Here is a 15,764-nt window from a genome sequence, read left to right as displayed (position 1 = left end):
AGCCTGTGCTCCGCAACGAGAGAGGCCACAACAGTGAGAGGCCCGCATACTGCAAAAAAAAAAAAAGCTAAAGACAGCTGTAGTTTTCCTTTGTGCCTTCAAATAAGGAAAGAGTAAGATGTCAAAGCAGATGAAGCTGATGGTGTTTAAATCTGATTGTGCAGCATCAGACTTCTTTAGACATTATTAGGAAACAGGAATTTCTAACAAGCACTGGCAAAAGTATTTTAGGTGCAATTTAAGTAAGTCATATGTCAACTAAAATGTTTCAAAAATTTGAAAAGTTTGTACACTAGTCCTGGTGAGCTTGATTCAGCTAAATGGCTAGATGGGTTTTTTTTTTTACGTTGTGCTGGGTCTTAGTTGCTGCACTTGGGGATTTTCTTTGTGGCACATGGGATCTTTGTTGTGGCACGTGGGATGTTTTAGTTGCGGCATGCATGTAGGGTCTAGTTCCCTGACCAGGGATTGAACCCAGGTCCCCTGCATTGGGAGCACTGCGTCTTACCCACTGGACCACCAGGGAAGTCCCCCGCTAGATGGGTTTTAAAGGTGTGAAATACATTTTTTTTTTTAAGAAGGGACGTCTACACTGAAAGGGCAAATGTAGGCAACACAAAAAACAATCACTTTTTTAGATCAACATCTTACACTTTATAATACACTCATACATTTTTACACAAATTTCATGCTTATAAGTGCAAAAGGCAAAGAACCTCAAAGAATCGAAGTAACTGTATCATCAACTACATTCAATAGAGTTAATACTGTTGTCCCCATTCTCCATCTTCTAAATCCAGAAGGGAACCGTAAATGCCATCCCCCATGTGAACTCCACTTTCAGAAGTTGGAGACTGGGTGTAGTTGTGCACACAACTGGGTTCCAACAGAGCTGAATTGAGTTTCCATTGTGTTCCAGGCCAAATCCGCCAGAAGAAAGTCATCCATTGCTGTCTGAGTTTTATTGCTGTTGAAGAATAAGCGCCCTAAAGTTTCAAAGCCAGAATTCATGGTCTGTGTTTCTGCACTGCTTAACTGAACTTTGCTTTCTAGAGCAGGTAGGTGTTTAGCAGCGGAGATTCTTTCAGTTTGGGTCTCTGTGTCAGATGAATCAATACTCATGGAAAAGCTGGAGTGTTTCAGAATACTTCCCAGAGGCAGATGAGGGCTACTGTCTAAAAAGAAGTTCAAGTCCCTCTGTGTCTGCGTGTCAAACATTTCAAGGCCTAAGAAGTTAGAATTTCCTCTACGACTGTAGGACTGGGCAGAGGTGTCTGCAAGTAAGAAGTCAGTTTGGGTCTCTATGTCCAGCGATTCCAAGACTGGCTCAGTGGTTATGGGGCTAAGTTCACTCTTTTCAGTTTGAGTCTGGATGTTTGAGGCCAAAAAGAACTCTTCAATATCAAAATCAACTGCAGGATTCTGGGTTGGGCCAGATGGGAGCTGGGTGTCAGGTCCATTACTTGTGTCAGACGAAGACTACAATTGTCCAGTGTCTGACCAGGCAGATTACTTGACAAGATGTTTTCCAGATCACTTAATAAATCCCTGGTTCAGGTCCGATTATCTGTCATGTTCTGTGAAGAAAGTGTACTATTCTGTGTGCTGAATGAAGTTCATGATTGGTTCAGATTTCTCCATATCTTGATTTAAAGTTTTAGGGTGGTTCTGAGGTAACAAACCATGAGTTACAGTCTCTGCTACTAAGCTGCTGCTTATAATTTGTCTGTAGAAACATCATATGATGAATGAACACTCTCAAAAATGTCTCCACACATTACAGCTTGGTCTATCTGTACTCGATCATCTGTTGGACTTCGCATTCCACTGGTCTGAGTTTCTCTCAAAAGAGATCCCACCTGACGGGAAACTGGGATCTATAAATACATCAGTCTGAGCAGCTATAGATGAGATTACCTTAGAGCTGGGCAAAAATTTTGAGTATGAACACTAATGGGAAGGGGAACTTGAGAACCAAATGTCAAATCAGTTTACGAACAAGGTGATACAGAGGAATCAGGGCTAGCCCACTGTGCAGACAGTAAAAAGTGTTGTGTGGTGTAAGACAGGTCTGCCTGTGCATTGATTGAAGAAATGCTGTTTTCTTGACATGTGTTCCCTAGTTCTTGTAAAGAATTAGATGGACTTTTACCCAAGTTCACTTGAACACCTGTGCTAATTGGCTCAACAGCAACGGGATTTACAATTTTTGAAAGACGGAGGCTCTCCTTGAGAGAGCAAGCCTCTGAATCTAGGCCGAGGATCAGGGTTCCTATGGACAAGGGCAGTAAGTGCACAGAACCGGGGGGACAGAGCCCTGATGATCGACACCCAACACTACAGGCTGGGCTGAGGAGTCTGCTGTAGGCACAAAGACAGGCACTTCAGGCTTTGGTAAAAGCAACATCTGAGGATACCTTGGACGTGTTGGAAGAGTCTGCTTTCTGGCATTAGAGCTGCAAGAGTCTTCAAAAGAAGCCATTAGCTTTATTTCTGAAGTTTCTAGCTCTTGAGCATCTGGTGTTGGGGTTGATTGGTTGCTCAGTGATTTACTGGTCTTACTGGACAACTTCTGGTTGTGCAGGCACTTTTCCATTTTCCTTTTCTTACTAGATGGATCCCTGTGTTCTGCAGGGATCGCACGGCCAGTTCGGTAGATGTGGGACTGTAAATGCAGTCCTTCTGGCATAGGGACAGCCACATGTGCACTGGAAGGTATTGCCACAATCCTCTGGATGTCTTTTCAAGTCCTACTCAGTGCCATACGAATTGCTGCACTTAACTATGTTTGTGCTGCTTTTCCGCATGCATTTTCATAAAGTGCTGTTTTCTGAGAGAAAATTGAGAACTTGGTCTGTCAGGGCCTCTCGGGCATCCTTCCATCGGACAACAGCAGAACCTCAGGACAGTTTTCAAATCTCTTCCTATTGTTGGATTCTCTATGCCATCCTGCTGGTGGTGGCTCTTGACCAGGTGCGTGTTGAGCACCGGGCTGTTGGGCAGGATCTTGCCGCCGCCGTGCGCCAGGCACAGGCTGTTGGTCCACACGGCCCGGGACAGCTCGCTCACCCACGGAGGGATGAGCTCCCCGGCCAGCTGCCTCTCAGCGGCCTTGGGGGAAGGGGACCCCATGGGCCCGAGGCGGCGGCAGCTCCCCTTGCAGCCTGGGCGCCCCAGGCCAGAGCCGCGGGCCCTGCCACCACTGTCTCAGAGGCCACCAGGTGCGCCATGTGTCTTGAAGCCCGAATTCACCTGGGTCTTTCACACCTGTTTCAGATACCCTGGTAGAAGAGTGACTATCTCTCATAGTAAATTGGTAAAGAGACTTCTGAATATAATCTAGTATACCCTGCTTGCACAAGGGAAAATGTGTTGATCATGCCTTATGTGAGAATTTCCACTCCATGTCACAGCAATATTTCTTACTACAAATGAATAAATTAGTATTCTGGTTCTATCCCAATTCATGTGCAATTTAGTTAGTATGAACTAATTTCTCAGAAACTGATCACCTCCCTAGGCACTGAGGAAAAAAAAAAACAAAAAGAAAAACCTCTCTAAGCTTTGAGGTAGGGGGCTAGATTTCTTCCAAGCCTTCCCTGAAATGAAACCTCTATCTCTTCCTGTTGCATATCTACTGATTAACATACCTCCAAGTAAAGCCTCGGGCAAGAGGTTCATTCTAGAGCTAAATCTTACGTAAAGCTCTGCTTAGTCCAAGAAACAGATTTCTTAGTCTATGAAACAGATTACGAAACAGTTCATTTTTCTTTCTTTTCCTCTTTACAATCAGGAAGCTTACTATCACCTGTAAAGGATCTTTCAGAAGTGGTTCTCTGTTAAAATTTGGGGCAGCCAACTTGAATGAATTAAACAACTTAAAATAACTCTAAATTATTATACCGTCTCAGAGGGCCTAGAAAGCTTTCATAACTAATGCACTAGCTGCATGGTCTCCTTTCAGCACTGTAGCTGTTTGAGAACTATTCTTGCCCAGACAGTGATCTCTTATGTTCCAGTGAATCTTCTTCCTCTAGAGCCAACTTAATGTTGTGCTTTGCCTCTTACATCTAACTTGAAGGAAATTGTACAACATGCTCCACGTCAACATTACATGTGATGAACATAACTGTTTTATAACAAAAATTGAAGTTGTATTTCTGTGAAAACTTTGCTACGTTATCATCTCAGCACTCCAGTCAAGAACCACTGTCTTGTCTATTTGTTTTCAATTTTCCACATTCCAACTGACATAATTCCATTTTCTTTACTCCTTATGCTTTATTTTTATTCACATTTCACTATTTTATTGCAGGTATGGTTGACCTTCTTAAATTCTTTGTGGAATGAAACTAGATGTTCAAAAAAATAAATAAAATACAGAAAGTAAATACTTTCTCTTTAGTGCCTACTCTCTACTGCCCTCTGCAGGTAGAAAGAAAGAATAAGATCCTCACTTAACAGGAAGATTTAAAGTAATTGGTGTTTTTTGAGAGGCTAACCATTACCAACCAGACTCCATCTACTCACAGGAAGGATTTCTCAATTTGCTAACGTCCCTTCACTGTGGAAAAATTTCTGGGAACCACAGACTATTTTCAAGAGAGTTCCCTATCTCCTACACCCATATACAAACGGACACGAAGTCCTCTCTTATTCTGGGTGAAGGCTAAGGGCCCTCTATGTCAAAGTTCATTCAAGCCTGTAAAACTTGAGTCTGGGAGTGAAAGAGAAAAGAGACATAAAGGTGCAGACAATGCAATTTGTCTGTGCTCTGCAGACAAATGTCAACAAATGTAGGAACCCCTGCAATCCCTCAATCAGAGATAATGTGAGATTTTGCTTTCTGTTTTTACAAAAAGTGAAAGGCAGCCTGCAAGATAACCAGCAAACAGGCAGCTTCAATTCTGTGTAGAAAGGACTGTTCATTACACATAGATTATTTTCTTCAGCTACATTACTTTATATGGATAGCAACACTGTCAGTGATGTCATCTTCTGAAACAGAGACCAGGATGTATAGGCATATTGTGCCAACTGAGCCCAAATCAATGACCTGGGTAACGCAGTCAGGGTAACACTATTATTCTTCATCTAAACCCTCCAAGCCCATAGAAAAATAATGCTAATCTGACGCAGGTTCAAGGAATACATTATGTGGGAAAGAAAATCAAGCCCTTGTTTAATTTCATTTACACTCTAATATGTACTTACAGGAAACACCACAGAATTCAGTATCATTATGTGCATCAGACTATGTCATTTTATTTTTGAATTAGTAGCATGTTTAAAAATTTATTAAAATCAAACACTTTCTTGGATAAGAATATTTTTAGCAAGGATATTCTCTAAAAGATTGATCTCCAAATATGTATTCACATAGCCTACCAATACCTTTCCACAACTGCGAGAACAGAATGATTTATAGCATTCTTGATAGAGGAGGAAGCGTTGTTTTATTATTTGGGGTAAGGAGATTTTTTTGAAAGATTTATAGCTTTCAGTTCCACCTCCGCTTGTTTTGTGATTCAATTGACTCATTCTATTTACCTGTCTTCACAATGGGCATAATATGGACTTAGCAGATTTAAAAATTTTCAACGTCTGTAAACTTAAGCTTTCTGAGCCGAAAAATGTCTCTTTAAAAGGTATGCTAGTGGCTTCCCTGGTGGCGCAGTGGTTGAGAGTCCGTCCGCCTGCCGATGCAGGGGACACGGGCTCGTGCCCCGGTCCGGGGAGATCCCACATGCCCGTGAGCCATAGCCGCTGAGCATGCGCGTCCGGAGCCTGCGCGTCCGGAGACTGTGCTCCGCAACAGGAGAGGCCATAATAGTGAGAGGTCCGCGTACCGCAAAAAAAAAAAAGGTATGTTGGGAAGAGAACCACTGGGTCTTTTCACTCGCTTAAAAGCATACACTGAGCGCCTTCTACCGAATTGCATGTAGGTTGGGGTAAGGGTTAGTACATACAAGTCTTTTAAGACCGCACATCCGGGCCACCGAAGAGCCAGTCAGAGGCCCCGCCCTTCTGGAGGCGGGGCCACGGGCGACCAGCACGTACCTCCGCCGCGTCGCGCCCCGTCCAATGCTCCCTGAGCGCCGGGGGCGGGCCTTTGTGGCGCGTGGCTGGAACCTGGGGGATATCCGCGCGGGCCTGAGCCATGGCTGAAAGTGGCCGGCCACCTCAGGCCCGGGCCCTCCTGCAGCAGTGCCTGCACGCCCGGCTGCAAGTACGCCCCGCCGAAGGGGACGCCGCGGCCCAGTGGGTGGAGGTAACGTCGGCTCCGCAGCTCCGGTTATCCTGTGGCGCGCAGGGGCGGTTCTCACCGCACTGTCTAGGCGATTTGTGCCCTAGCGTCTCCCTCCGAGCCGGTCGCGTGGCGTGTGGCACGTGCAGTGGGCGGGGCGGGACTCCCGGCCGGTCCGCCCAACGCTGCCCTCAGTGCCTAGCTGTGGTCGCCTCTCTCCTTAGTCCTGCACCACCGGCCCTGGCCCTTTCTCCCTCGGACTTATTTTCCGAGAGGAAGAGGGTGTCCCCTGCTTGGCACCCCGGGAATTGGGAGCTTCCCCTCACCGTTTGCCTACCTGAGCTCTGTGGACTTTAGGCCTAGTAGCTCAGACCTCTTGCTTCAAAAGAGCAAAAAGCCTTGCCACGCCCTGCGCAATGCTCGGGCTGCTGGTGAGTTGTCCTGATCTGGTTCGAGCTTCTAGGTTAGATTTGTTGCAAGCGTTCAAGATCTGTTTTGACTTGTGCTCCGGATCCCGTCGAATTCCCTCTTAGGTTGACTGCAGCTAGGTGTTAGCACAGTCGTGAGATTGCCCATGAAGCAGTTCTTTTTTCAAGAAACTTTTAAAAACTTGACTTATTTCCCACCAGGAACAAAGATGACTACTTTTATAATAATGTTGCATTGTTATCAAACACATTTCCTCCAGAGAATTTAAAACGTTTACACCAATATGATATCCTTCTGCTTGAATATTTTCCTTTTTAAAAGAGCCTGCCCATATGCAAAATTCCATGCAAAAACAAAATTTTCTTTAAGGCCCCCGACTTATTTTTTGGAGTAAGTTGAAATGAAGGAAAAAAATGTGTAATAATAAGTAAAACTGGTGGAGGTACTCAGAAACTTTAATGTAGGAGTATTTCATTCATTCATCTGCTGAATTCCGTCCCAAATCTAGCACTCCTTAACACAATCCTAGTTATTATTTTAAATACTACCCATGAACTATATGTGGGTGACTATTCTTAAATCACTATCTGTTACTCCCTTGTAATTTGGAAATATTTATAAGCATAAACAGTCCTATATTTTTGCCCTCCCTTTTTCTTTCTCAAAAATTCATTTCTTATTTCTTTTGTTATGGTCTCTTAAAAATTTCTCTTCCCTATTTTGAGATTATATTATTTTTGCCATACTGTCCAAAGAATTGCCTATTTTTATACTTGCTTCATGGGACTATAAATCCCAAACTTAATCATTTAGATTTCTTCCATGCTTCTTTATCCTTTTATATTCTTCATGTCACATCTCCTTGTGCAAAATCACGGATAGTTTATTGCAGCCTTCCAAACTATCAGTGTGTTTATTAACTTTAAAAGCTATTTTAAAGCTTTCTCTTCCACTCCCACACATGGCTAAATTAGTATGAAGAGCTGACGAGTAATTAGAGAGTAAATTCTTTCCTCTTTCTCAAGCATCAGCTATTCTATTACTAAAAGTTCTAATTTTAAAAAAAAACATTTTTAATTGTTTTTAAGTTTACTTTTTGATTTGAAGGTTACTTTGCGTGTTCTTGGTTTCATTCATTTAGACGTTTGCTGTCACAGGCTAATGTTTTTCTTCCTGGAAGGTGAACATTTTTAACCTACAGTGAGAATTATGTGTACTTTCCTATATATTTGAAATGTTCTATTTATACCAAAAGAAGCTACAAGGAAGGTGATTCTGCCTTGAGGAGGGGAATTTGTAGATCACAATTTAAGAGCTATTTTTGGAATAAACTAAAAGAAAATACCTTAATGAAGAGGTAGTGTGGTGAGTAGAAGGAAAGAACTAGTGTTTTTTTGTTTGTTTGTTTGTTTGTTTTTGGCCAAGCCATGCTGCATGTGGGATCTTAGTTCCCTGACCAGGGATCTAACCCCTGCAATGGAAGGGTGGAGTCTTAACCACTGGGCCACCAGAGAAGTCCCAACAGGTGTTCATTCCTGCAATTACTTAATTCTGACATTGCATGTGTCCAAATACGAGTATGCTTGAGAAACTTTGGCCTGTGCTGAAACAATCCCAGTGTAGAGAGCTGTGACAGTGGTGCAGATATCTGTATTATTCAACCTGCCACCTCCTTACTTATGGGTGTGCCCTGGAGGCACTTGTTTGTTCAAGAGCACAATTACTCTTATAAAAGGTTACTTCTTATCCAGGTAAATCAGGTGTGAATGCAGAGCTGCATTTATGTTTATTTACAAGAGTATTTAGATAACACATAGAGCCTGTAATATACAGTAGAACTTAAATGCAACCAACAGAGTCCCTATCATGTACAAAACAGTCTGTAAAGTGCTTTGGGAGTTAAGATGTAAAATATATTGTGTTTCAGTCCTTAAATTTCTTTTTACATAGTCACTTAATACACACTTGTATCGCTCTTACTATGAACCAGGCACTGTTCTAAGCACTTTACAGATATTAACTCAATCTTTGTAATAGCTGTTGGACTCAGAAGGTTAATCTACAAAATAAAAAATTTAATGATTCACTCTGCAGCAAAATCAAAGTCATTTGTCAAGTCTCTTTTCTGTATAGTCTCTATCCTACAAGAGCTAATAAAGAACTATCCAAGTCATTATATAAAATAAATAAGCTTACATTCCTGATAACAGAAAACCTCTTGATGTAGAACTTAATATGAATGCAGTTTCCAAGGTTTAATCACTGTGTATTTAATGTATTAACAAAAATAACAAAAAATAATTGGACAGCAGTTTCTTGGAGTTTATTGAAGTAGAATCAGACCCTTATTTTCATTATCTATAAGTAAATGGATTAGGAGGAACAAAGAATGATGATGTCAAAAAACATATCAGTTACAGTGTTGTTTATACATCAGCCATATCTGATATAATGTGAATTCATTTGGTGTTGAATAAATGGGCCCCTGCAAACTAAATATTTATAAGTCTGTCAGCCATACTTAGGAAGAGGCTAGTTCATAGTACTAATGATTTTGATCAGAAGTACATGTTTGGGGACTTCCCTGGTGACGCAGTGGTTAAGAATCCGCCTGCCAATGCAGGGGACACAGGTTTGAGCCCCGGTCTGGGAAGATCCCACATGCCACGGAGCAACTAAGCCCGTGCGCCACAAGTACTGAGCCTGCTCTCTAGAGCCTGTGAGCCACAACTGTTGAGCCCACGTGCCACAACTACTGCAGCCCACACGCCTAGAGCCCGTGCTACACAACAAGAAGCCACCGCAATGAGAAGCCCACACACCGCAACTAAGAGTAGCTCCCACTCACTGCAACTGGAGAAAGCCCACATGCAGCAACGAAGACCCAACGCAGCCAAAAGTAAATTAATTAATTAAAAAAAAAAAAGAAGTAAATGTTTGAAGGTATAACTTGGGGTCTTTACTGCTCTTGGCTGTATTTTAAACTTAATTTTTGAAAAATGATTACTGAGGTGACTGAATATTGAAAAAGATTTTATTTTCTCACATATTTAAGAAATTAAATCTATTATCAAAAGTTATTCCTCTTCTTTTGCATTTAACCTTTTATCTATAAAGGTTGTGAAATTTTATTCATTTACCTCTGTATATAGAAGCTTCTTTCTAATCTGAATTTATTGTGGTTTCTCATAGGTCCAGAGAGGATTAGTGATCTACCTGTGCTTTTTCAAGGGAGCTGATAAAGAGCTTCTTCCCAAAATGGGTATGTGTTTGATGTTTCTTTTTTAAGAGTGAGAGTGACTAGCAATAGATAGATGAATCAGAAGGGGAAAAAAGCACAATCTTAAATTGTACTGGTATGTAAGTTATAAATGACTTAACTCTGTGTACTGTTGTTGACTTTAGCTGTTTGCCTTTTCCAAAGCTTAATGTAAGCAAATGTGGTAGAATTCTTTTAAAATATCTGCAGCATTTCAGATCGTTTATAGATTGGTTTAGAAGAGTGTACACACACACACACACAGACAACACACTGAGATTCAGCCAAGGATACAGAAACTTGTTGGAAGCAGGGTGGCCACATAGAGAGAAATAGATGCTGCATTTCTTAATATAGTCTCCTTATCTCTCAGAGTCCCTAACAGGGGCATAGAGGTGACACTGTATGTACAACATGTGGTTCCCATCAAATATGTGAAGATCAGGCTTATATCATTATTATAAAAGAATTTACATTAACCATTTATGCACTTCTTTGTAGGAAATGTGTATAAAGATGATTATTAAACCAAGCTCAGTGTCATCACAGCCACACCTCCTCTGCGGGCAGAGAAAGAGTCAGCGTTCGGGCATCTCTGAACAATAATGTACCTGTCTGCAGCTTTCCAGTGTCCTCGATATTCTATATCACTGCACATTCCTTGTGATAATTACATAGGTTCAGATATACCAAATCAAATTATATACTATCTCAAGACAGTATTTGATAGAATAATTATGTACAAAAAAAGAAGCCTGAAATAGTCAAGCTGTCCCTAAGGTTGGGGACAGGTTATATTCTCTCCATTAGTAAAGGCAGTACCCATTAGTTGGATTAATAAATATAAATTATATAGATTGGTAGTTGAAGCAGGCGGAAGTTAACCTAGAAGAGCTTTAAGTAGTGGAACTCAAGCGTAAATAGCCCAGTGAGGAACAGCTTGGACAAAGGGCTAAAGCTTCTAGAGGGGATTTTATGCTGAGACATCAAACATGTTTAACAACTTTGTCAGAGGATGAAAACTAGACTTGAGAAGGGACTGCAGTAGGTGAGGATGGAAAGCAAGTAACTGTAATAATTTGACCTACTAGAGAATGGATTTGAGGAAATGGGGAGGGGGAAGGGTAAGCTGTGACAAAGCGAGAGAGTGGCATGGACATATATACACTACCAAACGTAAAATAAATAGGTAGTGGGAAGCAGCCGCATAGCACAGGGAGATCAGCTTGGTGCTTTGTGACCACCTAGAGGGGTGGAATAGGGAGGGTGGGAGGGAGGGAGACGCAAGAGGGAAGAGATATGGGAACATATGTATATGTATAACTGATTCACTTTGTTATAAAGCAGAAACTAACACATGATTTTAAAGCAATTATACTCCAATAAAGATGTAAAAAAAAAATGAAATTTGAACCTGAAGGATAATAGGGAGCTTTAAAGGGTTTAAAGAGAAAATGAAATGAGGTCTCCTGTTACAGAGGGTTATTGCCAGGACTTAATGCTTGGATATTGGACATTCTGTCTGTTTTTGCCTTGAATTAAAGCTTTCTTGACCATGAAAGCTATATAGTAGAAATCTTCAAAAACAGGAAGAGCATTTTTGGCCAAATTGTGGCCAAATAAAAACACTGAGGAAGTCCACTTTAACTCTTCTAGTGGGTAGTCTAACACAAAGCTTTTATATATCATGATTCTCAGTAAAGAGCTGTGACTCTAAGAATCACATTCTACTGGTGTGAGTTGTAAGCAAAATAAGTCCATCTATTATTGATAGTAGTAGCTTGTACTTTCTTCTGTTCCAGGAGGCAAAGTAAGCCAGTGTGATGGGATTCTCTTAAACCCGACCTCATACTTATTACATGGATTCAGATCTTTCCAATCAAATCATGTAGCCCTTGGGAACATAACAGCCAGTTATATCCATAAAGTCTGAAATAGCATGGCTAATGTATGGATGTGCAGAATCTTCCTCAATTCATCTTCAGTATAATTGGACAGAGATCCAGGGCCCTGTCAAAACTTAACTTCCCATATACATCATTAGAGATATTTGATCGACAACCTGTCTTAGAATCTTTGAGTTTCCAAGATGCTATTAATTCATTGTCTCATTTTAATTCTACTTACTGACATTTGTATTATATTTACTTCTACATACTGATATTTGTATACCAACAGCATTAATTGAATTCTCAGATCCAGTAGAGGGAAGTGTGTGGAAGTATAATAAATTATACTTACCTCTCTGGCCTGTTATTTCAAAACTGCCTCCTTAGTCTGTCACTAGCCTGAGGCCTGGATAGCTGGATAGTGATTTACATGGAATGAAATGCTCCAGAGAATTATAGTTTTCTTAGAAGCAATCAATAGGACTGCAGGCTGTATAGCAAAGTCCTATTTGTAATAGAGAAAATTAGAGTTATTTATTTATTTATTTATTTTTGGTTGTGTTGAGTCTTCATTGCTACGCGCGGGCTTTCTCTAATTGTGGCGAGCGGAGGCTACTCTTCGTTGCGGTGCGCAGGCTTCTCGCTGCAGTGGCTTCTCTTGTTGCAGATGTTCTAGGCGTGTGGGCTTCAGTAGTTGCAACACGTGGGCTCAGTAGTTGTGATTCGCAGGCTCTAGAGCAGAGGCTCAGTAGTTGTGGCGCTCGGGCTTAGTTGCTCTGTGGCATGTGGGATCTTCCCAGACCAGGGATCGAACCCACGTCCCTTGCATTGGCAGGCGGATTCTTAAGCGCTGCGCCACCAGGGAAGTCCCTAGAGGTATTTTAAAATAGGCATTAGTTAAATGAAAACTGATAGTGCTTAATGCAGAGCTTAGGAATTCATTTGGGTGTTCACCTTAGCAGGTTTTCACCAGGTTAATTCCTTGATTTGTAGAGTGGGGCCACTGTACTGAATCCTTGCTAATATTTACTACAGGCTCTCTAATAGTTGAAACCATTGACTACCCCACCAGAAAGCATACCTTTTCAAGCCTGATTATTCACACAGGAGTGTGAGGTTTCAATAGTTCTTTTACTGTTTGTGTCCTCTCAGGACTATTCTTTACAAGTAGAAGTTATTTATACCCTTTACAGAGGTAGGAAGACCCTAAGGGTGTTTATATTAGGCATTTCTTTTGCTTATTGTTTTGAAAATGGCTAATGTTGAAATGTAAAGATTTTCTAAGTTTAGATTTTTTAGCTACACATGGATATTTATGGTTATTTTGACACTTCTTATTAGCTATGAGTATACTTGCATAAGTGCCATAAAAATAATAATACAATATTTTCCTGTATGTATATGAAGATAATGCCAGTAACTCTATACCTTTGGATTTACTTTCCCAGTTGACAGTGAATTTCTGATGATTCTTGCTTTCACATTTATCCTTCTCACACTGGTGATGTTTGTAAAATAATTAGTCTTTGTTAATAATGTCTTTGAGGTTATAAAACTGCAAAATCAACTAGTTTATAACAGGATTGAACCTGGAACCTTTGACTCAGCTTAGAATTCTAGGCAACTAAGTTTAAAATAATAAATGCACTAAGGTTTTTATTTAATGTTCTTTGTTATAAAGTAGAATAAGTGTGTGGAGGATCTGTCATGTTTTTTTTCCAGTGGGATTTGTTTTGAAATATAAAAAGGAACAAAAAGGCAAAATCTTTTCATGTATCCCCCAGGGCAACAATATCTTGAAGTTCCAGTATACAGTTAATTCTTTAGTCCTTTCTGGATTATCTTATTGTTAGGAGATCCTAACTGCCAAGTCAGATTTAAAACATCATGCCATTTTCTGCATGAAATTTTCCTTGTTTTTCATGCTTAGATCATTTAGCTTACTGAAGCAGCTTTTAAAATCTAAATAGAAACTTTGGGTTAAAAGCATGAGCTGACAAACTGGATTTTAAACATGAGGTTTGCTGACTAGAAGATCGTTGGTTTTCTTCATGTTTGTTTTCTACCTCAAAATGTTCTCCTTTCTTCCCTACCCAGTTAATACACTGTTAAATGTGAAATTAAGTGAAACAGAAAATGGCAAGCGTGTCTCTGTATTGGATCTACCTGGCAACATTCTTATCATCCCTCAAGCCACCCTTGGGGGGAGAGTAAAAGGAAGAAGCATGCAGTATCACTCTAACTCTGGAAAAGAAGAGGGGTTAGAACTTTATTCCCAATTTGTGACTCTCTGTAAAAAAGAATTAGCTGCTAACAGCAAGTGTGCTGAAGCTGGGGTTGTGGTGGAACATGGCACTTACGGCAACAGGCAGGTGTTAAAGCTCGACACCAATGGACCATACACACACCTAATTGAGTTTTGAAAAATTAAAAGTTTCTACAGTTGTAATTAGATTCTCTTCCCCTTCTGCTTGAGTACGCTAATCTGCAGCATTTTTAGACAAGAAAATCCTGGGTCCCATCCATACCTCTGCAGCCTGCTACTTGGATGACCTCGCCACATCACCTAAACTCTGGATCTCAGTCACCTTCCATCCTGCTTTCCCCTAAACTCACACTCAAAATTTTGAAAAATGCCTTGTATTCGCTTTATGGTCATTGATAAGAACATGGAATTGTTTTTAGAGAGCTGTATTTAAGCATTTTGTAATTAAGCATTTCGTGCAATCAAGAAAAATATGTTTCTTATACCCTCAAATGTATGTAATATGTAGTAAAAGTCACTATTTGTGTTACGATTATAATTTTGTCGATTTGGTTTTAGTATTTCAGATTTCCATATTTTGAATGAAAGAATATGCAATTTACTATTCCTTCTAATAATATCTATAAAAATATAATACAGAAATGTTATTGTACATTTTAATATTATTTTCCAAGGACATCCAAGTGCTTTAAATTATTTTAAGAATCTTTAGTTGATATAACAGTAAGGTATGGGGGACTAAAAGTTGTTTTTATTTAATATATTAATGGCTTAATATTCTGTTTCTCAGTTTTTTACCAAAACAATGTGTGTTGCATTTTCTGTCTTTGGTTTTTAAAAGTTACTGTTTCATTAAATTAATGTTCATAAATTTTTTTAGGAAGTTCCTTTCTTGTTGGTTTAGATTGCTATAAAAGGAATAAAAGGAATAAAAAGGGAAGCTTTCTACTGGAATGATTTGAAAACAAGCTGACTTGTTCATTTCCATTTTATCGACTTAATGATTTGGAGCCAGTATCATTTTTTCTATTAGTGTATTTTTGTGTCCTCCCCCCACCCCAAAATTCATATGTTGAAGTCCTCCAATGTGATGGTATTTGCACATGAGGCCTTTGGAAGGTAATCAGGGTTGATAGAGCATGAGAGTGGGGCCCTTATGATGGGATTAGTGTCCTCATAAGAAGAAACACCAGAGAACTTGCTCACCCTTTCTCTGCCCACCATGTGAGAATGCAGTGAGAAGGGAGCCATTTACAAGCCAGGAAGATAACCCTTACCAGAAACCGTGCTGGCACCCTGATCTTGAACTTCTAGCCTCCAGAGCTGTAAGAAAATAAATTTCTGTTGTTTAAGCCACCATAAGTCTATGGTATTTTGTTCTAACAGCCCAAGCTAAGACAGTCACATAAGATAAACACCTAATAAGGTAGACTTTTCAAAGCCAAGAGAGGAAGATATACAAGAAATTGAAAGAATAAATGAATCAATAAAAGGTAATGTTCATTTTTTACAAACTCATTTGACTTGATTTAATATTTTAAAGAGTGAAAATGAAATAGTGTTTCTAGTTATCAAAAAGATGAAAACAATGACTTGAAGAAACATCTTAAGTAGCTGTTGAAAATTCTTTGTGTCTTATAATTTCTTTAGGTTTATGTTCCTAAGATACTTAAA

General features: G+C 40.1%; 1 protein-coding gene and 1 pseudogene across 2 annotated transcripts; one reads left to right on the top strand and one right to left on the bottom strand.

Moving 5' to 3' along the window:
• Window positions 1–840: 840 nt before the first annotated feature.
• LOC114903388 lies at window positions 841–3,087 on the bottom strand (annotated as a pseudogene).
• A 3,070-nt stretch (window positions 3,088–6,157) lies between these two features.
• On the top strand, window positions 6,158–15,441 carry DTD2 (D-aminoacyl-tRNA deacylase 2). 2 transcript variants are annotated; one of them, XM_029238518.1, is made up of 3 exons: window positions 6,158–6,271; window positions 9,869–9,938; window positions 13,922–15,441. In XM_029238518.1, exons 1-3 carry the CDS (start codon window positions 6,161–6,163, stop codon window positions 14,245–14,247), a joined length of 507 nt encoding a protein of 168 aa, XP_029094351.1. In that variant the 5' UTR covers window positions 6,158–6,160; the 3' UTR covers window positions 14,248–15,441. The 2 variants fall into 2 exon arrangements, with proteins under 2 accessions (XP_029094351.1, XP_029094352.1); XM_029238519.1 differs by lacking the exon at window positions 6,158–6,271 and adding an exon at window positions 6,629–6,678.
• The last annotated feature ends 323 nt before the right edge of the window (window positions 15,442–15,764 follow it).

Source organism: Monodon monoceros, unplaced genomic scaffold (assembly GCF_005190385.1).
Source record: "Monodon monoceros isolate NGI ecotype Baffin Bay Population unplaced genomic scaffold, NGI_Narwhal_1 Super_Scaffold_21, whole genome shotgun sequence".
NCBI lineage: Eukaryota > Metazoa > Chordata > Mammalia > Artiodactyla > Monodontidae > Monodon > Monodon monoceros.
Note: the sequence above shows the minus strand (reverse complement) of the source record. Positions and strands in the feature narration are given on the sequence as shown.